Here is a 24,062-nt window from a genome sequence, read left to right as displayed (position 1 = left end):
CACTTGGCCCATAACTTAGTAAATGATGGGAGGGGCAGAAGTTTGCTCAAGCGGCACGCATAAATGAACCTTTCCTGTTGTCTTCTAGAAAAAAGGATTTGACCTTTTAGCGTATAATCACTACACTTACATATAATCACTTTTTTTTGTGGTAGGAAATGCACCCAGGGATGTCTTAGCTGAACACACATGACTTGCTGTTGCACTGTTTGATCAGCATGGTGTAATAGAAGTCTGAATTGATCTAACCAGAAGAAGGTGTTTTTCCACTGATTGGTGACCCAATGTTTGAGCTCTACTGCGCACTAGAGTCTAGCCTTTCTGTTTATCTTGGCCATGGCACTCGCACTAGTAGCTACTTAGTATGGATGGACTAACAGCTGCCTATCAGTTGTGGATTTGGAGCCATCCGTTGGAGCACCAGCGTTGTACTTGACTGTGAATTGCCTGTTGACCATAACTATTCTTAACATCCTCCTTGAACCCCTTTCACTGACAAGTTGTATACATTGACAGGATCTTCTGTCGCTGGATGTGTTCCCTCAATAACACCATTCCTGGTATACTCTTGACACTAAAAAATCCTACAGAGTTGAGTTTTAAAATCCTGGCCACAGTTTGTGTAGCACTGAGGATCAGGCCTCATTTGAAGTGGCTCAGACAACTTGATTTTTCCATTCTAATGATCTATGGTGGACGCTCCTAATTTTATGCTGTGCTCTGGGGTCGTAGATATAGTTTTCATACAGGGAAGCTCCTACTGTGAAGGGGCAGTTGTCTCTAATAAAGCGATCCCCTTGTACAAAAGCCATGTTGCTGAAAGCAACTTTGCAAAAACATGGCAACTCTGTGTAAAACCACTACTATTCCACAGCATATTGAGTATCAAAGCAATTTTCCGGGGTCCCAAGTTTTAAAACTTATCTGCCTCAGTATGTATGTTGCAGGTACCTTATAATACTCGGTGGCAGACTAGCAGCCAATCGGAGACAAATCTGTGGTGGGTGGAGCAGAGCAGCAGCCTGGACCAATGATGGAAAAAGGGGGGTGTCAGACTACCTCAGACTCTCTGTAGACCCTAGCTAAATTGTACTTAGATTTACAGCTCAGTTGTAATGGATCTGATCTTGTTAGGATGTATTCACATGAGCATGTCACACTTCGGTTTGTGAAAATTGTTTTTTAATGTGTATGTCCATGTGACATCTTTGTGCATTCCATGTGTCTGTCTTCAGTGTGATTTTCATATTTCATAATTTTTCTTTTTTTAGTCTTGTGCACAAAAAATTGTCCTTTTTCTTCTTTTACTTTTACCCCCCCCCCCTTTCTACAGTTGCTTAGTAATGATCAGTGAAAAATTCTGTGCACCCATTCTTGCCTGAGAAGTTGGGCCAGAATACGGCATGCTGTATAAAAATATTGATGTCCATCTAACTCCATTGACCTTAATGGGTTGTTGTGCAGTCTATGTAGTCACAAATACGGACGGCACACGGACATGTTTAATGTCGGTAGTCTCAGATGTGTAGCTTGAACCCCTGACTAGAGATGGCCAACTACACTTGGTCATCTGTTTCAGAATTTCTCCACGCAACTTAATACTCTTCTGTAAAATAATACTGCAGATTTCTGGCTTCGGTTTCATGCAGCTCAATCGTGCTGACCATAGTGTTGGCCAGGTAATGCCCCACTTTCTGGTTTTGTTGTCTAGAAGATAAATGAGCGCCATGGGTCACATGACGCGAGAAGCCTTGTTTAGTCCAGTTGGCGTAGGGGTTTACAACAGAGGACGCATGGGAGAGCAATGGGCTCGGACATTAGATGGTGAAGAGACTCCTGGGGGGGGGAAGTGTACTGCACTGGTGTAAGCAATTTCCGAAAATTGTATATGGTAACTGTTATGACCCTTTTAAAGGCTTTTTTGCAACATTTAAACTTTTTTTTTTTTTTTTTAAACTTCTACTCCTTCTTTATAATGACCCTTAGTCCCCACCATCCAATCCCAGAGGAGACTGCAGTGTTCACATGTAATTCATGCATGTTATGACTGCTCAACCAGTGGCTGCCCTCAGCATTCATCTGTGCATGCATGGCACGTGCGCACTGAGGCTGTTTATTGGTTGAGTGGGTATTAGTGTAATATGTCGACACCGGAAGTGTGGGTGTGCCTGGGCTGAGCTACAGGTAATGACAAGGTCACGCTCACAGCTATCGATTGGCTGTGGCCGAGAGCTCGGTGCACCATAGGGACGCAAGTAACCGCTTGCATGCCCTGATCTATGTTGATTGTGGCGGACCCCTCCCCCCCTCCCCCCCCCCTGCTGGTAACTCCTTACATGTTGTGATGTAGATCGGGGCGTGTACAAGGGTTTTGCAGAGGGAGCGCGCTCCCTCCGTGAGGTCATCGGATGTCCACGAGAAATCGCTGAGGCCCGATGGGTCGCCGTGGCAACAGAACAACAGATGCAGGCATTCTGATTTTCTATCGCCTCCACCAAGCTATCGCTCTCTTGGCAGCTCAGTGAAAGCGTATGCATCTCGCAGCCAGTCGGGAGCTATAGGCGTGACCTGGGCGTTACTTCTAGCTCAGCCCCGTCATGCCCCTTGTTTCCGGTGGAGACATGTTATACGAATACTGGTTGAGTGGTCATGTGAGCAATGAGTGTCACATGACTGCTGCACCCGGTTCTGGAACCAGAGTGATTAGCATGGTGGATGGAAAAGGCCTTTGAAAAAGTGAGTATGGCTTCTTTTTCTGTTACACAATTATCTTTTGCCTGTAATTTTCTTTGTTTTACCTGAATACCCGTATTAAGGTTACAGTGCTGCTAGCTTTAGGGTAGCTTGTATGGTTTGTTGGCCTGCGATATAGTTGTAAACCGTTGTGAATTTGAGTTTCTTTGCAAGTTTAGTTGATGATTTGTTCTGAGGGTACATGTGGTTGTATTGCAGCAGCAGTGCTGCGGACCACTCTAGATGGAACTTGTTAATGGCAGCACGACAAATAAGGGGTTTCCCATGAAGAATACCATGATGACCTATTCTCAGGATAGGTCCTCAATAGTTGATCGGCTGGGGTCCGTCGCTTGGGACCCCGACTGATCAGCTGATGGTGTGCCCGCTGACAGCGCCGCAATTACACATAGGTTGGAGCAGAAGCTTGAGTATTTATAGGGTTTCTTAGCGATGACGTGCGTATCCGTAGCCGATACGCAATGTAACTGCATATGGACTGTGGGTATATCCATGACCATAGAGCACAATGGGCTCTGTCACGAATATCCACTGTAAAATAGAACATGCTTCAATCTATTTTCCGCGAGAGGACTACGCAATTCCGGCCTGCTAATGTGAGCATAATTGTCTAATCCAATGCATTTGATTGAACTGTGTATTACTGCGGATCATACGATTGTGGAATCCACAATTCACATCTGGCTGTGTGAGATTGGCCTTAATTTGAGATATTGTAGGAATAATTACCTCTTTCAAGATGTGTTTGTTATCAAAACTACTGTATTTATTTGGTGCTCTTCCTATTGAGCTACAGAGACGTTTCTTTACTGCCATGAGGCGAACTGTATCTTGTTTTGTCTGGGCACAACATAAGCCATGCATAGCTTGCCCGATGCTTACAAAGCACATATGGCAAGGGGGTTTAGGCCTTCCAGATGATATGGCTACTTAGGTCTTCCAAATAGAACATGCCGCGATTTATTTCCTGCTACGGAAATCCATGATAGAATTCCGCATTTGAGCATTGCCAGGCAGAAAAGCTATTAGGTTCAATAGAAATTAATAGCTGTGTAATTCACGCATGGATTTCCGCCGTGGGAAACGCGTTAGAAATCCAGCTGTGGGCATTGACCCTAAAGGTCTGGGAACTGTTCCATGATCATACCAAAACTCATGGAGTCCTCCTGAAGGACCTCCTAGATGTGCTCCAACATGCTATCCCCTATCTGAAGTGGGTTTCATTTGGTATCTCCACACTTTTTCTCAATTATTGCATGGGGGACTCTTGAGCAGTTATCCAGTTATCTGTGGACTGTGGGAGACCACTACAAATACAAAATTTTTTAGACCCTCTTAAACCCTAAATGCTTTGAGGTAACTTAAACATTTTTCAGATACTTTCAAAAGGAACCAAAGGGCTTAAACCTGTATACTCTGTACTACATGATCGGGCAACTTTCCAAAAAACGTACCCTCTGAGGAAATGGGAGGAGATAGTTCAAGAATTTAGTGATAGTGGAGGTAAACGTTCCACTTGAAACCTAGTCCTCAAATGTAGCTCACACGTGGAAACTAGAATGAAAATTCCACTGCGTCGGACTCGCACACCAGTTCGCCTGGCCCTAATGTCCCCCCAACTGCATGGCTGATTGATATTCAGCAAAGTACCCCTATTGCCACAAGCCCTAGAGCAGTCATCCTCTCCTAATTGAAGGTACCTACAGAAGAAAATGGGTGTTTTGTGCTCATAGTATTGCAACCTATAGTTGTCACAGGTATGCGGCTGCTGTGTGGTTAAAAATATACAAAAAACTTTTAAATGTTCCTTACACCCTTTTTTTATTTTTTTATTTTTTTTATTTTTTGCGGCTATAAATTTGGTTTTATAGGGAATGTGTCATCAGAAAATGACCTATTTGTATAAATCAAGCCTGTGTGTTTAGATATGTTGGATATATTTTGGATATATATATTTTTTTTCCGGTCTCAATCTCTCTAATAGGCTGAAATAGGTTGACACTTCCTGATCTGTAGAGAACTTTCTTTTCTGCAGTCATCTAATTATTCTCACAAGCAGGATTACAATGAAAGTGAACACCTATATAACACCATTCACATTAGCTCATGGTCAGCTTATCTACTGCCCTCCCTACACAATCTACTCCGCACAGGTCAAACAGCATACCTAGAACAGTCTCCCATGCAAGTCAATGGGTCCCCTCCTGTCCATAGTGTGACTGGACCATTAGACTGCTGTAAAACATCTCTAGATCCTGGTAAATGTAGCTCGGGTAGGATAGCTGTCCGCAGAGTTATGTACAGACAATAGAATCTGTAAAAAAAAAAATTAAGTAGAAAATACTACAAATCTGCATGTCTGCCTTATGTCCACGGCACGCTCGGATATTTCATGCAGATTTCCATAGCAGATGCACTGTGGGTCATCTTAAAATTGATTTAAAAAAAAAAATTTTTCCTCCATTGCGGGAGATTGTGGATTATTTCCGCGCAGATGAACCGCAGTGCAATCCCAACCTTGCCTCCCAGCCTGCTTCTAACCTTCAAATCCAAAGCGGATCCGCAAATGCATTTGCGGATGTACTGCGGACCCTAAGCTCCCATAGAGATGAATGGAGCATACAGCGATTTATTATCCGCAAATCATTTAAAATAAAATCAGCAGGACTGTAATGAAGTCCCGGTGCCCAATGATTTGGCTAGAGCTGCGGCTCTCCCGTGTGGATTCAATAAGTAAAATCCGCCCGTGGACGTTGGGCCTTACACACGGAGTTTGTCCTCGGCAAATTCTCAACAATTCTGTTAAATCTGTAAAGGCCCTTTTAGGCATAACAATTTTTGCTCAAAAATCGCTCAGCCATCTTTTGAGCGAGATCGTTGTGTCTAGCTGCACTGACATCGTGCAGTTTTCAGTAAACCATCAGCGACCAGTTATCAGGAATTCACAGCGAGATACAGCTGATACTATTGTTTCAGCTGTTTCCTGCTCCCTGATGACAGGCAGGGTATGAAGAACAGAGAGGTTGTATAACAAGGCGGTCTGCTCAGAGCGCCTTGTTATACAGCCGGGCGCTCTGAGCAGAGAACAGCTGGATGCAGAAGACAAGCGGGGCTTGTCTTCTGCATCCTCTGCTCAGAGCGCAAGGAGATCGCTCAAACCTTGCGCTGTAAAAGGAACGCAATGATATTTGCTCAAAAGATGTTTGAGCGATAATGATGTCTAAACCAGCCTTAGAGGGGTTGTCCCGCCAATACAAGTTAATCTGTACACTTCTGTATGGCCATATCCATGCACTTTGTAATATACATTGTGCATGAGATATGTGCTATACAGAAGTTATTTACTTACCTACAGGGGTGCGCCCCCCCCCCCCCCCCCCCCGTGTTGACGACTCCGTTGTCCTGGCGCCGACCAACGATCCTCTTCTGGCTGCTTCATCAGTCGCACCTGCGTAGAACGTCTTTTCTTCCTTGTGGACGAGCCTCTGCAGCGTGCTCGCGCGCTTCTGGTCTGGAAGCAGGAGCTGCGGCCTGACTCCTCCCTCGGCCGGCCTCTCCTCCCTGTCATCAGATGGATCTGTAAGCTGCCCGCCTACCTCAATGATGTCGGTCACTTGATCATGTGACCGACATCATCGGGAGCGCGCACGGAGTAGAACAACCGCGGTGCACCATGGGAGAAGACCAGCGGCGCCATCTTTAAAATGAAAATTATATAACTGCATAAAAGGTGCTCCAGGTGAGTGAGAATCACATTTAAACAGCTTAAATTGCTATTGTATGCCCTTTGCTTGCCAGGGGGACTGGGCAGAAACAAAAATTTAGGTTTTCTCGCGGGACAACCCCTTTAAGCAAGACATGCACATTTTCCTGCCATGTCTGAGAGCACCCTAAGGCTGTGTTCACACATGGTGAATTTGCTGTGGATGTTCTTAATGGAAAATCCTCAGCATTTACAGCAGCGGCAAACTGGATGCGACTTGCAAAATCTCATCCGCACTTTGAGAAAACAATCTGCACCTAGATTGACCTGTGGTGCCGATATCAAATCATTCTGTGAATTTTTAATGCTGCTTTCACTTTTTGGAACGCAAATGGTGAAATCTGCAGCAAATCTACAATGTTTCTGCGCCAAAATTCGCTGCGAGGTTGTTGTTGTTTCCTGTTCAGTGTCTCCTCAATAACTGTACACGCTCCTGCTAATTGAGGTGTTGCTCCACAAAACTTCTCCGTAAAGCTTATTTCTAACCCTCTAGAGCTGTGCCTTGGGCTGCACACAGCTGGACACTTCTCATTTGTAGACACTGCATTTTGTAAGCCTTTATAAAGGCTCGCGGAATATTAAGGGTAAACCACAGATAACCTTTTATTCCGGGAGTTTTGAATATTTCATGTTTCCCAAGAGTTTACCTACTTGGGCCTGGCTGTGTGAGACCGCATTCTCCCATTCCCACAGAATCCTTTCATTCCACAGCCCTCTTTCACAGTATGGAATAGACCATTTTCAGCTGCGTTATTTAGCATAATTGATGATTTCCTGGCTCCTTGCCTATACAACTGTGTGTTCCTTCTCGTTTATGCTTGGAAACTGGAATAGTTACAGAAATGTGTTGTGCGTATTTAATTTTTAAAGGTTCCTACTGGAGACTACCATAACAACGTGGTCTAAGTTCTAATGTGTAATAAATGGCTGTAACTATAGAGTTGAATGGATCCCATGGCAAACTTCGGTCCCAGGACCCACGCCAGCTTGTTGCTTCGCTGTACAGGTCCCAGTAGCAGTGTTGCGCGTGTGTGCGTGTGTGCGTGTGTGCGTGTGTGCGTGCGTGTGTGCGTGTGTGTATGTATTCGTGGATCTGGGTGGGCTGTCCTCTTCTCTGAACCCATCACAATCCTTGCGACAACAATTGTCACTGGCCCTGGTGAACAATGTCTACTTCAGGCTGAAGACAGGAATTTCTTCAGGTTTTGTACAAAATACACAAGGAGGAGTTTATTCAGGCACTTTGCCAAATTTGAGACTTTCCTTACATTAGAAAACTGGCACAAGTCCCCCCTCCCCCACAAAGTGCAACTTTTTTTTTGTACGACCAATTCACCTGTTATCTCAAAGTAGACGTCCTCAGTATAGCGCCATTTACACGTAACAATTATCGCTCATTTGTTCAAACTATGGCATATGAACGATAATCGTTGCGTGTAAATGGTGATTTACTGAGGTTAAAATTCATCCTTCAGCCAGAGAGTAGAGACCACAGACAGCACACTGTGGTCTCCATGGGAGCAGCTGATTACATTGTATTCAGCTGACCACCCATGCAAGAACAAAGCAGCTGATTGCAGAGCTGTGTTCTGCCAGCAGCTCCTGGAAGCTCGTTTACATACAAGTAAATCGTTTGAAAGATTCTTTGCTTGTAAATGAGCCTTTACTACAGTTTATAGCCTGATGCAGCATAATGTACGGCACCAAGCTACACCATAGAATCTGGTCCAACCCCCTGCTCAATGCAGGATTCACTAAATCATCCCAGACAGATATTTAAAATGTCCAGCCTTTGTTTGAACCCTTCCATAAAAGAACTCTCCACCTCCCGTGGTAACCTGTTTCACTCATTGATCACCCTCACTGTCGGAAAGTTTTTTTTTTTTAATATCTAATCTGTGTCTCCTCCCTTTCAGTTTCATCCCATTGCTTCTAGTCTTTCCTTGTACAAATGAGAATAGGGCTGATCCCTCTGCACTGTGACAGCCCTTCAGATATTTGTAGACAGCTATTAGGTCTCCTCTCAGTCTTCTTTTTTGCAAGCTAAACATTCCCAGATCCTTTAACCGTTCCTCATAGGACATGGCTTGTAGACCGCTCACCATCTTGGTAGCTCTTCTCTGAACTTTCTTCAGTTTGTTAATGGCTATTTTAAAGTGGGGTGCTCAGAAGTGGACACAGTATTCCAGATGAGGTCTGCTCATAGCTGGCGTAGACTTTATTTATTTATTTATTTTTTTATTTATTTATTTTTTTGGGGTGCATGGACTGCTAAAAGATGTACCAAATTTGAAAGCTGTGCGCTGCTTACCTCGGCACACTTTATATATTAAGGCTAACATCACAGGGCGCGAGTGCAATATTGGCCGTGAATCATGGCCCAATATTGTGCTCATCAACAGGCTATTTCCCCACGGATGCGAGGTGCCTCGAATGCACAAATCTCATGCGATTTACTAAAAATGGACTAAGATGGCATAGGAAATACCTGATTTAATGCATTTTGGCTGCAGTGTATCAGAAAAATTAAAATGGGGCACCATCGCCTGGTGTCTGAAGGAGCAGCTTACCCTGGCACAGGTAGAGAGCAGTACAGGACGTGTAGTACTGTGCTATACTGGTAGGGAGGCATTACTAGACAGCCAATCAGTGCATGTTCTTAAAGGGTTGTTCTGTCTCTGCTTTTCATACCCAAGATGGGAAACCGCTGCTATAGTTACTCGGGGAGTTACGGGAACTTGCTGTGTAGCGAGCTGTGCTACATTGTTTCCGTAGCTCTCATTCACTTCAATAACAGCTATGAAAGCAGTGCTGTACTCAATTGCTTGGCTTTATCCAGCAGGTGGTCAGAAATGGAGGTTTGGAGGTTTCCCATTTTGATCATTAAAAGATAGAAATGCCCCTTTTATGGGAATACATGTTTTTTACCAGTAAAATGCCCATGCTGATTTCTGAATCTTCTAGTCAATCATACATGTTGCAAAGCAGCAGTGTCTGATGTATATTGAATGTTACAACAGCCCTGGAAAGGCCATTGTATGTTGAAAATCTTGTATCCTGAGGCCATTGTAATTTGGGCATCACCGTATATTTGTTCTGCAAGTTTTTATTAGACTCTTCTAATGAAGCTTTGTCTTGGGCTAGAAGTGTTTCACAAGACCTATAATAGTTGAGTGATGAGCTATGGAGAAACAGAAGTAGATGTTTGTGTTGGCAAGGAGATTGTGTCTATGTGGAAGTGTAAAATTATCTTAAATTGCTAGGTGCCTGCTCATTTTATGCAACTCTTTGCTAGCGAACAGTTTGAGTTGTACAAGGCTGGATCCCTATGTAGCCATAGTATGCATTTGGCAAAGCCACGCATGATTTAGAGTAGTTTTTCAATAAAATTATCTGCCCCCTCCCACCTTTTTTTTTTTTTTTTTTTTTCTTTTAACAGGTAAAATGTTAAAACATACCTGCATTTGGTACTGGTATATCTAGTCTCCACCGGAACTATGGGTGGAGACCTGGGATTGTCCTGTTGAGTTCTAGGCAATGCTCACAGCTGCCGATTGACTGTTACATTTGCTGCTGTTGTACCATAATCTCCCCTCCTGGCTCCTGTCGCTCTCGTGGCTTCTCTCCCTTCTCCCCCCATGGCTTCCCATATCAGCTGTTATCCGTGCTGCCTTCCCTGAAGCCAGCCGTGCTGTCACCATGCCGGCCCTGTGGTCTCTGTCCCCGTCCACTGGAGGCTGACCACAATCTCCGCTCCCTGCTCTAGTCTCTCTCGTGCCCGCTCTCCCTTCTCCCCTGACGACTTTTGCGCTGTCACTCTCACGGCCTCCCATATGTGCTGTCATGCGTGCTGCCATCCCTGAATGCGGCCACGCTGTCACATCTCCCCGTTCCCCGCTAGGTGTCAGATCTCCTCTTCGGATGTTACATCTTTGTCCCATGTCAGCTGTCACCCACTTTCTTCACACTCTGTCCAGGTAGCCAATCAGCTACTGTGGGCCCTCAGTATAACTCCACCCCGACAATCCCAGGTCTCCACCCATAGTTCCGGTGGAGACAAGATAAAGCAATACCCTTGCATTTTCAGAATAAGCTGTTTCTGTGTGTGTGCATGAAGAAAAATAGAGAAATAGTAGCCCCTACTCCCCAATCTTTCTCTCACACTCAGTATATAGCAGTACTGAGCAGTGTAGCTGTGAATCCAGTACTGAGGTGAGTTAAGACACTTAAAAGCAGAGAGACTTAGCTAGATACTACTGCAGCTCCCCCCCCTCCCCCACTCCTCCAGCCCACTAATCAAGTCTTTGTGTGCGGACTTGTGTATTATTTCTCAGAACATGCAGAGTAAAGGCCCATTTACACGGAGTGATGATCGCTCAAACGACAATTTGAGTGACAGCTTTGAGCGATCATTTTGCATAAACTATTAAGTAGCTACTCAGCTACTTAAGAGCAATTACATGTGCAAATGAAGCCTTAGCTAAAAAAGCAGTTAATACTCCCAGGCTATTATCTGCGCTCAGATCCTTTTGTTCTCCGAGGGGAAACAATGCTATCAGCACTCCCCGTGGAGAACTGCTGACAAGGCTGAAGGACGATTTTTAGGTCGGCCTGAATTTAAAGATCAGCTAGCCGTGCACGATGGCCGCGCGTTTAGACGCAACGTTTATTGCTCAAACAATCGCCGATTAGTGTGTGTGTTTTTACATTTTTTTTTTTTTTGACCAATCATCGTTCCATGTAAATGGGCCTTAAGTGATCAGTGCAGGACATGGGGGAAGAGAATTGACCAATAGGTGGAGAATGAGGGGATTTTTTTCTTTATGGAAATATTAGTTTCTTTTGGTTGTGCTATAGAATTATGTATTTTTTTATTTTTAAAAAAGGGGTTTCGATTTGTAGATTTATTTAAAAAAAAAAAAAAAAAAAAAAAAAAAAGTAACAGATCATTAACAGTAATGCAAAACCTTGGCAAATTACTGTGGCACCTTACTGCTTCATGGACATCCAGCTTTTAAAATTAGCAAAGTAAATAAGTGTAACTTATATAGCAAAATATTACTAATGATATGATTAATACGGCTTATATACAGGTTGTCAGCATGCCACAATATTAGATCAACTAAAACAGTTCACTGTTAATTGTGTGGGTTATCTCGGGTCCAGAATCTGCAATGTTGTTGACAAAACCTGCCCTTTCAGATTTGTGTGCCATGCGGATGAGTGATGGAATAACCCTCCACAGCGCCACCTATTGGAATGGTAGATACCCTATGAGCCAGTATCTGACGACCTAACAGGCATTGCAATATGACTAGGGACATGAGCCAAAACCAAATCTGTTGTGTGGTTATTACCCCTCCTTAGTGTACGACAGGATTCAGTTCGGCTTGGTGAGAGGCCATTAACATGAGTTAGATTTGTGTGCAAAAAGAGCTGCTATAAATGTGTGGAGAAGCAGGTGATCTGATGTCATTAGAACAAGCACCTTTATAGCTCCAAAAACAGCATAAAAAATTCCGTACAAACTTGGGAAGTAGTTCAATAGATGTTACGTCTTATTCATGTGTAGCGCTCTCTCCATCCCACTACTTGTGATTTACATTTTTTTTATCCCCAACCTCACACGACTTGTATAGCCGTATTCCTATAATTTTCATTAGTCATCCACTATTGGCCTGTACTCTGCATTCAGGCATAGATATCATATGGTCTGATCATGCCCCTGTATTTTTTTTTTTCTCTTGAAGATGCATCTCGTAGGATGGTTACCTGGCGACTTTGCCATATAAGGCGCATCTAATAAATGATCAGAGATTGTCAGCTATCAAACATTTTATTGATGACTATACTGATGCATCACGTCATTGGGAAGCCCTAAAATGCAGTTATTTTTTTTGTATCACATGGCACCTGTTTGATGCACAAGAACTACCAGAAACTTCAAGGTCCAAAGCTACTGGTGCTCAGAACAAAAAAAAAACTTCGAACAAAACCTGCACCTTAAGGGCCTATTCAGACGACCGTATATCGGCTGGGTATTCACGCCGGCTGATATACGGCGTCTCTCTCTGCAGGGGGAGGAGGCTGGAAGAGCTGGAAGCAGTGCACTGAGCTCCCGCCTCCTCTCCACCCCTCGGCACTATTTGCAATAAGAGGAGGTGGGGTGGGGGCAGAGCCAAGTATCAAGACTTAGCTCTGCCTCCTCCCATTGCAAATAGTGTCGAGGGGTGGAAAGGGGGCGGGAGCTCAGTGCACTTCTCCTGGCTCTTCCAGCCTCCTCTCCCTGCAGAGGGACCCTGTATATCAGCCGGCGAGAATATCCGGCCGATATACGGTCGTCTTAATAAGCCCTAAGGCTGGATTTACACTTTGGGCATGGAAAAATAAACAAACGTTCCATCAGGGATTACATTCCCAAAACAGGGATTCAGACAGAACCATACGTCTCTAGTTTTGAAACAGAAGGCATTAAGGTCTCCATTTCGACAGGGATCTTTTTTTCCCAACATCTTGAGCTACAAAGCATAACGTAGCTATAACTTTAATGGGAAAAGAGATTCCCAAAAACTACTTCTTTCCCTAAGAAAAAGTTTACACTGCCTAAACACTAGTGTGGTACCGTGGTATCTATTTGACCTCAGCCTTGTTCATTGCAGTCCTGCACTTTGCAGCTAGTAAAGGGTTCCTGGTGGCTAATGTAAAACTCAAGACAGATGTACTACTTTTATCAAATGGAGCTACCTGGGTCACTTAACCAGTAGTTAAAGCTTTTTTGTGTTTTAAGGGGTTTTTCCCACTAAAGACAGATTTTCTATCCACAGGATAGGGGATAAAGTTCTGATCGCTGGGGATCTGACCATTGGGATCCTATTGATTCTGAGAAAGGCATACCCTGAATACCCAGTGTGAATGGAGTAGTGGTGTGCATGTGTGACCACTGCTTCATTCACTTTTATGAGGCAGAGGGTGTTAGCCAATTGCATTGATCTCCCCTGTCCATCAATGTAAAGGAAACGGTGGTCACACATGTGGATAACTGGAGTTCCTGGTGGCGTCAAGATACATGAATACTGATTGGATCTTGTGTATCAGGACTTTTTGAAAGCGTTTTGATACTGTGCCACATAAAAGGTTATTCTATAAAATAAGATTGATTGGTCTGGGTGAGAATGTGTGTGCGTGGGTAACTGGCTCAGTGATAGAAAGCAGTGAGTGGGTACAAATGGTACATACTCTGATTGGTTCACCGTTACTAATGGGGTACCACAGGGGTAGTTTCTTTTTAATATATTTATTAATGACCTGGAAGAAGGATTACATAGTTTTGTCTCCTGCAAATATGGATATGTTACTATGTAAAGTAACACAAGAGGACAGAATGTGGTCGCAAATGTATAAGTTAAGGGCTAGGGTAGAAAAGTGGCAAATGAGGTTTAACACTGATAAATATAAGGTTATGCACATGGGCAGAGGGGAATACATGTCACCATTACACACTATATGAAAAAACTCTTGGGGAATTGAGTTAACTGTAAGCTTAACTGGAGCAACCAATGTCAGGCAGCTGCTGTCAAGGTAAATGGGATCATGGGGTGCATAAAGCGAAGTCTAGGAGCCCATGAGAACAACGTTCTTCCTCTTTATAAGTCACTGGTTAGACCATACAAGGAATATTGTGTACAGTTTGGGACATCGGTACTCAAGAAGGACATTTCAGAGCTTGAGTGGGTTCAAAGACTGGCATCTAAAATAGTGGAGTGGAAGGACCCAGCTGCCTGTGGTAGCTATAGGCCAATATCCCTCAAATATAGACATGAAAATATTTGCAAAAATTTTGGCCACGCGTCTCCAGACATATATCCCGACCCTGGTACACAGGGACCAAGTGGGCTTTGTCATGGGGAGGGAGGCAGGGGACAGCACAATAGGAACATTGGCCCTCATGTCTAGAGCCTGCAAAATCGGGGAGCCCCTGTGCCTACTCTCGGTGGACGCCGAGAAGGCGTTTGATAGAGTGAGTTGGGGATTCATGGAGGCAACCTTACAACGCATCGGCCTTGGTCCCAGGTCCATGGAATGGGTGATGGCACTCTATAGAGACCCCTCAGCTCGTGTGAGGGTTAACGGCCTACTATCACGCCCAATTAGTATCCATAACGGCACCCGGCAAGACTGTCCCCTGTCCCCCTCCCTGTACATCCTAGTAATGGAGACGATGGCAAGTGCACTTAGGACAGACCCCAATCTGCAAGGAATTAGAATAGGAGAAAATGAGCATAAGGTAGCTCTATATGCAGATGATCTACTGATCTATATAAGAAATCCAAGCATAGCACTCCCCAATACGCTAGAAGAATTTAAAAGATTTGGTAGACTATCCAACTTTAAAGTCAATTTAAGCAAATTGCTGATCCTCAATGTAACTCTACCAAACACAGAAGTCGAGATTTTAAAACCATCTCTCCCATTCCAATGGAAATCGGAAGAAATAACATATTTGGGAACAGTACTTTCCACGGACCCGGACAAACTTTTTATAAAAAACTACACGCCTCTCAACTAAACTAGAGTCAGACTTTGACAGGTGGAAGGGCGTCCACCTAGCCTGGTTCGGAAGGATCAGCACAGTAAAAATGAAGGCTCTTCCGAGGTTTCTTTATATCCTCCAAACAGTCCCAATCGCCCTACCGGGCGCATTTTTGGCACGGGTCAGGAAGGCGATCATGAGCTTCATATGGGGAGGTACCAAACCTAGGCGTAAGTGGAAAGCCCTAACCAGCCTAAGAGTCGGGGCATGGGGGTCCCGAATATAGCCCTATACTATAAAGCGACGCTATCCAAACGCATACTTGATCTTCTTCACAGTAGATCACAGAAACTGTGGGTAGAGACAGAGCAAGACATGACGCATTTTCAAGGCAAAGGGATTATATGGCTACCCGGCAAAGGGAAACATAGAGGGCAGGGATTATCCCCATTCATAGAAGACATGGTGACGGCTTGGATAGGCCCTGCAACCAAGATGGGCCTGATCCACAGGCCGGGCCCACTCACACCCCTGGTAGGAAATCCAGATGCTCCCTCTCTCCTGCGGGGATCCACGTTAACTAACACGATCACTAACACAATCCCAAGAGTACGAGACGTGATCTCCGACACCGGCATTAAACCGTTGCATGAGATGGTGGGGGAACAGCGGCCCCATCCCGGAGCGTGGTTTCAGTACCTGCAACTGTGCCACTATGTCAGCTCATTAGGGGACACACAACAGCTGAGGCGCCCCACCACCCCATTCGAGAATCCATGCATCTCAACACTCACAGATCATCACAAAATTTCAAATCTATATCGGATGCTCTTAGTTGAAGACACACAACATTGTAACAGAGCGCTGGAGCGGGAGGGTGAACTGAATATTACACCCTCAGAGGAGTCATGGGCAAAGGCCTATACATTAACCCACAAAATAAATATATCCAGCAAGCTACAAGAACTAAATTATAAAATCTTAACTAGATGGTATTAGACACCAGCAAGACTGGCGAGGATATTCCCCCAGTATCCGGATGCCTGCTGGAGATGTATGACGGGAACTGGAACAATCACACACACCTGGTGGGGCTGCCCACTGATCTGTCCCCTCTGGCGGGAAATCAACTCCCTCTACACCGCAGTTAGCAGAAACCAAATACAGCTAACCCCCGAAATCGCATTACTGTCAATGTTCCCGGGCCCCCTGACACAGTCAAAATGTTCCCTGCTGAGATTCTTCATCCTGGCAATGCGCCTGATAATCCCTAAAAAATGGAAATCTCCAACACCCCCCTCCAGACTAATGTGGTTACAGGAGTTAGATCACATAAAATACATGGAGGAGCTCTGTGCCAGAGACGAGATGAAACTTGACAAACACCAAGCCACATGGATGCTGTGGAATCACTTCCGTTTCTCCCGTGACTTGGACCCACGGCTCGAAAGGGGGTTACTCCCCAACATAAATACAGTCAATAACCCCTCTGACACCACTAGACCTTGAACCGTAACCCTCATCTCGAGGTGCGAAACGACTTCCCTCCCCTCTCTTCGTACCCCTGGCCAACCCTCTCTCCCCCTTTCTATTCTGAACATTCCAACCCTCCTTATCCCTCTCTCTATTTCCATAATTTTCTTCATAGGAAGTTACCATATTAGACTTGTTAAATTTTACTCCCTCTCTTATCTTAACCAATCAGTAACTAGAACCAGAGATTTTAGAAAAGTACTTGAGAGTTACAAGCTATAAATGTTGATAGAATTTATAGTTAATGTTAATGCTTAAATAGTCTAAGTGAACACGAAAATAGGTCAGGCAAAGAAAGACACTCTCGGTTAATATAAAAATGTTTATTTGATGAAAATGACACCACAACTTTGTAACTTTCGTATCTGCATAACGGACAAAATAAAAAACTTTTGAACCATAAAATAATGGAGTAGGTGGACTACAATACTCAGAGAGGCTATCAAAATTAGGGCTGTTAGTTTATACATGGTTATTAGGCCAACTCTTGGCCATCTTTTCTAAACATAAACGGGGACAATACAAAGATCTCTCCCATGATCTGTTTATATCCAGGACTGTGACTGTAACAAGGGGCCGCGCTCTACTTCTAGAGAAAAGAAGGTTTCTACACCAACATAGGTGTTCTTTACTGTAAGAGCAGTGAGACTATGGAACTCTGGCTGAGGACGTGGTGATGGCAAATTTGATAAGCGGGTTCTGGACATGGTTTTTGAGCGTTCCAATATTACATGTCACTAATTACTTCAGCCACTAATTACGTTGAGCCAGGAATTTTATTCATATTGCCAGACTTGGAGTCAGGAAGAATATTTTTTTTCATCTTAAATTAAGAAAATTGGTTTTGACGTTATTGTGGGTTTTTTTTTCTTTTGCTTTCATCTGGATCAACATTGAGGGGGATGATAGGCCGACTGAAAAAGACATATGTCCATTTAGTTCAAACATACTATGTTATTATGCAAATGGCTCTTTAACCCAAGTACTCTGGTTCAGGAAGTGTGATGGTGACTTTTGCCCCATGCTTGCTGATATATAATCCGTTTCATTCCGCTTCTGCTATCAGTGAACATCTCTTCATGAGACCATACTCTAAGGATGACCAGTGTCTGCGCTTGCTTGTAAATCTTGTCTAGTATTTGATGTTTCAACAGTTTTTCTTGTGAGATTAAGCCACCATCTTCAATCTCATTTCAGCTAACTCCAAGACCATGACGAGTGCAGCAGATCCAGGTATTGAGGTGAACGGCTCAGAAACCTCTGAGATACAGAATGAGCAGTTGGAGACTTCCAATGAACAGGATCATCAGCCGGCAGAGAACAGCGAGGTTACTGATGGCGATGGGGATAAAAACCCTGAAGTGGCAGAGCAAGGAAACGTAACTGAATCGCCATCCTCACCAACCAGTCCTGGAGAGAAGAGCCCTGACAAACAGAAAAAGGAAAAAGAGGGACATGAAAGCAAAGGGATTTCCCGCTTCCTGCCACCGTGGCTCAAGAGACAGAAATCTCAAAGCCAAACCGAGCCGAAAGAGGAAAAGGAGGACGTAATAGATGCTTCAGCTGAGGGAACACAGGAAAAAGACGGTGAAGTGAACGATGAAGATGAAACTGCAGCAGAAGGTCCTCCTCTGGTGCCCAAGGAAGAGAGTCCTGAGAAGGAAGCTGATCCTGCCAGTGCAGAGGTCCAGGTATGTATCCCCTGGCTGGGGCTGGACCTAGCGTTACTGTGAGAAATGCATCAGATCTGGATTATCTACTAGATCTATACTGGAATTGTAGGGAGAAAATAGAATTTCGTTAGCTGCCTTGGCTGTGCTTAATTTGCCGATCCCCAAGGACTATTCCACTTCTGAAGAGCTAAGCAATAAGTTTTGCTTAGCACTTCATTCTTTGAGGTGTCTGTTTTGTCAGACATCTTTGAGCAGGTAAACTTGCCATCTCTACTGTAGAAGTTCTTGTGCTTTCTGTTGTGTTCAGGGAGACCACAGGGTTTAGGAAAACACTACTTCGCGTGCTAGGCTGGGCGCTCGCATCCGCGTCAGATGCTGGAGGCCCGCCGGTGACCCTGCGTATGGCAAGTAATTGTATTGCGTATGACTGATGAGGCATGCAGGCGGTCATGCACACGTAGTAAATAGAGATGAGTGAGCATACTCGATAAGGCAAACTACTCGAGCGAGTAGTGCCTCATTTGACTACCTGCCTGCACGTCTCTAAAGATTCAGCTACCGGCGCGGGTGACAGGTGAGTTGCGGGGGGAAGATAGGGAGAGAGAGCTCTCCCCTCCGTTCCTCTCCGCTCTCCCCCGCCACGCCCACCCCCTGGTGGCACCAGAATTTTTTCATTTGTATTTCCTGTGCTATTGCTTAGCGATAATGTGGGTTCCCACAACACATACGGTATGTAATTCCATATAGGTTGCAGGCATGTCTGCGACCATAGAGCACAATGGGTGATTATTTTTTGAATTACCGTGGATCATCTGTGTGGACGGCGATTGCGGAATCCGCAATTCCACCCGTGTGAGACCGGCCTTGTATAACCTCTTGTAAACTGTGAATTCTAGTGGTTGTCATGACCTGATTAGAACACATTTTGTTTCCTGCTTGTATAATCCTTTACAATCATTACTTGTCTATCAGATCGAAGGAAAGTTAATGCAGGGAACAAGACTATGGCCGCACACCATGGGGAATAAGTTGGCGCTATACAAATAAAATTATTCTTAAGTGATGCCGATTATATGATTCAGTAGGAGCGGCCTAGGAAAGACTAATCCATTTCTGCATTGTTGAGCATCAACCCTAAACTGGGAAAATGTTACAAGGTTCTGTTTAGGGAAAAAAACCTTGAGCAGTAGAGCATATTTTCTGCATGGTTCACATAATCTGTAGTGACCAGGAGGTTTATGCCATCATTTGCTTAGAAACTCTATTCTGCATAGAATCATACGTTTATTTTCACACATGCTATAGTACACACTGGGGTTTATTTACTACTCAAAATACAGCAGGTTTGTGGAGAAGATTTACACCAGGAAACGGTCTTGTATGCTTGCGCCACTTTTATCATGCGTTTAGACACTTTTGGACAGTTTTTCTGACTTGTCCTAAGGAGGCATGGTGGCCTAAATTGAGCTAAAAATTGCCATCAATTGTGCCAACATTTTGTGAAATTTGTAGTGTAAACTAAGTCAACTAATAAGTGATCTACATTTAGAATAAGGAGTCTTAAATCTGGTGCATCTTAGGACATTTTTAAGTTTGAACTGTTTAACTTTTAAGGTCCTTTTACACTGGATGAGCTGTGGGCAAACTATGCCCAGCAGGTTGTTCCAGTGATGTTACACAGGAGCAAGTATCGATGGCATTGGAACTGGTGTACCTTATCTACACCGGATGTCAGGGTTTGCCAGTCTTCAGTCGCAGGCAATGTCCCCAGCGGCTGATTGGCTGCAGCAGACGTGGCCTCCTGAGCTCTGCCTGCTGCCTCATACACCCGGCACTGAAGTTGCGGCCACAACTTCAGAGGGGCACCGAGGTCCGCAATATTCATTGGCTGACAGCCTGCTGCTGTGAGTGTCTAGCTTTCATGCCAACCCCGCAGATGTGAGTGTTGCCTCAGCGTTTCATACACACTGGTCACCCTGTTGTCAGTGTGTCCGCAATAGCCCCGGTGTCAGTATAATAACTGCTAATTGGGCCGCTGTTACAGTTCCCTGCCCCACTGCAATCTCCTCTCCCTGCACCTTGCGGCTCACGGCCAAGGCCAGTCTCCACGACGGCCTCTGCACTGTTCTCCCCCCGCCTGCCCTCAAATGCATGGGCCTGCGCTAGCAGATAATGGGGACAGTCGAGAAGGACCCATGACAGCGGCGACCCATTGATAAGCACACGGCACTTACAAAAAACACCGTTGACCGGGGCCAGGAGGCAGCAGAACATGGCTCATATACATACATCAACTCCAGGGATCCCAGGCAACAGCACTCAATCCACTGCTGGGGCGTGAGCAGGGCATTCCCTGTCACTGATCTCGGCCAACCCATGTCTTCAGCCATACTTTCGGTGGAGACAAGATACACCAGTACCAATGGCATTACTGACAGCGTTGCCGGAATAGAGGTAGAGCTGGCCAGGGAGTGTTCTCTCCCCACAGTAAGGAGACAGTTGGTCAGAAATGACCGACTGCTGTTTATACCGAATGGCACGTTCAGTTTTCTGCATGTAGAAACTAAATGATTGTTGTTCAGTCGGTCAGTCGCTGCATATGTTTCCCGCAGGAGCCTGAACGATAATAGTCTTGTGTAAAAGGGCCATTAGGCCGTATTGGAAAATAACCTCCCGTTGCAAACTAGCCATCTGCCAATAGAGGTGTCACTTAGGCTTCATTCAGTATCACTAACCAGAACAAATGGGTTTACGTAGCATGTGATATATAGCAGTACCCAGCGGGTAAAGATGTAACCCCTGATGAGCATGGTGTCAGATAGTAAAACAAAATATTCACCACAGAACTGACTACATAAACCTGCATGCAGAGTATTTGTTCTGTCTTCATCCCCTCCAATTTGGACAGTTTGTTTCTGTTGCTTACAGGTGGCTGCACAGGAGAACGAACAGCTCGAAACGCAAAAACTCGATGAAAAAGAAGACAAACCAGAAAATAAGGAAATAAAAGAGAAGATTCCAGCTGAGACTAAGAAGGAGATTCCCACTAAATTCCCCAAAAAAGTAAAAACTGTTCCATGTAAAGTGATCTTGTTAGATAAAACGGACTACGTCTGTGAAATTGAGGTGGGTACTAAGTGATCTATACCGATCTACGGCTGTTTGTATTAACCTATATGCTATACTGCTTATATTAATAGCAACTAGATTTCTGTATTTAATGTACATTTAGAGGCAGAAGTTAAACATAAACGATGCTGAACTTTATTTACAGGAGGATATATCAGTATCTCCAGGAAGGATGAGGTTCCAGTTAGTGAACTATTAGGGCTGTTTTAAAGCTGATCTGGTACCTTTTTGTCTTTAAAAAAAAAAAAAAAGACATTCGCTGGAAAAGTGATCCCATATTTCCCTGGGACCTCACCCATCACATGGGAGGGGGGGTACTGTGTACCAGTTTCCTTGCTGTAAGGCTACAATGTGGAGGAGTTTGAATGGAGTGACACCATGCATGCTTGACTACCTCTCCATTTAACCCCCTAATGACGTGGCCCTTTTATTTTTTTTTATTTTCTGCTGCTGTCTTCTGCATGCAATAACTATTTTATTTTTCTGTCGACGTATTTGTGCAAGGGCTCCTTTTTTGCAGGACGCTCTGTAGTTTGCATGGGTACCATTTTTGAATTCATACGGCCTTTTGATTTTTATTGAAAAAGCGCATCTCTGGCGTTCTCCTGTGGTTTTTTTTTTTTCCCCGGACAACTTCACTGTGCGCGGTAAATGTATTACTTTGATAGATTAGAGTTTTACGGATGCAGCGATTCTAAATATGTATCTTTGTTTTATTTAGATTCTTCTATTGTAAATATGGCAAAGGGGTTTTTATTACTTTGTTTTTCTTCAACAATTAGTAAAACTTTATTATGCTTGTTTTAACTTTTTTTTTCTTTTTCCAGTCCCCTATAGGGGACCAAAACTAGCAATTAGAGATGAGCGAGCGTACTCGGATAAGCACTACTCGCTCGAGTAATTGGCTTTATCCGAGTATCGCTGTGCTCGGGTCTGAAGATTCGGGTGCCGCTGTGGCTGACAGGTGAGTCGCAGCGGGGAGCAGGGGAGAGCGGGCGGGAGAGAGGGAGAGAAAGATCTCCCCTCCGTTCCTCCCCGCTCTCCCCTGCAGCTCCCCGCTCCGTGCCGGCACCCGAATCTTTAGACCCGAGCACAGCGATACTCGGATAAAGCCAATTACTCGAGCGAGTAGTGCTTATCCGAGTACGCTCGCTCATCTCTACTAGCAATGCTTTGACGGCTCCTCCACGGAGATAGCTTGATAGGCATACTGCCATGACAACCCTGGGGCCTTTCAGAAGGCCCACGGCTGACATGACACTCACACGGCTCCCGATCATCGTTTGGCGGATTTAAATGTCGCAGTCAAAATTGACCGCTGCATTTAAAGGGTTAATAGCCCCGATCAGCCATGTGATCTCTCTTTATGCATACCCCAACCCTGCAGGATGTATCTGTATATCCTATAGCGGGAGAGGTTAAAAGGAACCGGTCATGACTTTTGAGCCCCATAAACTGCCCAGGAAGCTTTGTATCATACTCGCCAGGTGCCCTATTCCTGCGCTAGGACTCCCTGAAGTTTGTGCGCACACACCTAGCGTGACACCTGTGCACGGAGCAGTCTGAACAAGAGTTGCACTATGTGCGTGTGCCAACCTCACAAGGACACAGCGCACCCAGTGAGTATGAAACTGTGCTTCCCAGACTCCTGGTCACTCATCTTTTGAACCCCATAACGTAGTTTATGGGGCTCAAAGGCGATAAGTTCCCTTTAGAGTTCTCCCTGCAACCATGGGGAGGTCCCGGTTATCAGACATTTATCACTTCTCCTGGAGAACAGCACTGCTCACTGTCACATAAGTCATGTTGGTAGCGGCATATTATTACTGCCTTTGCATTCCTTAGAATCCTATCTAAAATTGAAGGTTATAATTTTACTTCCAAGGACTTGTCTGCTGTAGAAAAGGGATAATGAGCAAGAAGTGAGCGAGACGCCAGAAGAAAGGACGGGCATGTAACACTGCAGAGCTCCAAGGAATAAAGGAATAGATGTATCAAGGCAGTGTGTCCAAGTTGGAAAGCTGCAGTCACACCTGGCATCTTTCTGTTGTATGGCTATCCTAGTATGCAGATCCGTCCTGTGTACTTTGGCCATACCACGTTTGGCTATTGCCATATATGTAGGAATATAACATACTCCTACTTGTGTCTGCTCTCTTACCCTGTCAGCAGTGATTGATGTCTTCCATGTATACATGCAGATACAAGGTGTCAGTCAACAAGACTTCCTTCAAGAATACAGTATTCTTTGATAGCTGCTATGGGCCAAACCGTATCTTTGCATCGGACTCGTCTCTGTACTAGGCTGACTGAGTTCCACTTTAAAGCCTACCTCCAGTTATAAATGAAAAAGCATGTGGAGCTGTAGTTACATGCTTAACCTTTTGCTGTGTGGTTGATTTAGCAGAGTCGTTCTCTTTTCTTGGCGCCAGCTGCACAGACGGCCATGCTACACACTGCTATAACCGACTGAAAATCTCCAGCAGCCGTCAGACCCCTGGGCATCTACGCCCAGCATAAAGTCAGTGCTGCAGATCTGTTGGCTACAATAGGAACAGCACGGAAGGCTGTTCCATTCCCCACGGCGAAATGTAGTGAAAGCTCTCACAAGCGTTGCTATGGAGAGTGCTTCACCCCACCGCCCCCTGTCTACGAGCGGCGAATCATTCTTTGCTCGCGG

At 44.7% G+C, this 24,062-nt stretch overlaps 1 protein-coding gene across 13 annotated transcripts in view; it reads left to right on the top strand.

The window, feature by feature from the left end:
• Positions 1 to 24,062, top strand: part of EPB41L2 (erythrocyte membrane protein band 4.1 like 2) — a 143,828-nt gene that overhangs the window by 34,870 nt on the left and 84,896 nt on the right. For all 13 annotated transcript variants that reach the window (XM_066605547.1, XM_066605548.1, XM_066605546.1 and 10 more), the window contains exons 2-3: positions 17,778 to 18,271; positions 21,182 to 21,379. In XM_066605547.1, coding sequence (XP_066461644.1) covers positions 17,792 to 18,271; positions 21,182 to 21,379 — 678 coding nt within the window. In that variant the 5' untranslated portion in view covers positions 17,778 to 17,791. The remainder of the gene's footprint in view (positions 1 to 17,777; positions 18,272 to 21,181; positions 21,380 to 24,062) is intronic.

This window comes from Eleutherodactylus coqui, chromosome 1, assembly GCF_035609145.1.
Source record: "Eleutherodactylus coqui strain aEleCoq1 chromosome 1, aEleCoq1.hap1, whole genome shotgun sequence".
Classification (NCBI taxonomy): Eukaryota; Metazoa; Chordata; class Amphibia; order Anura; family Eleutherodactylidae; genus Eleutherodactylus; species Eleutherodactylus coqui.
The sequence above is the reverse complement of the archived record's forward strand: the minus strand, read 5'-3'. Positions and strand labels throughout refer to the sequence as shown.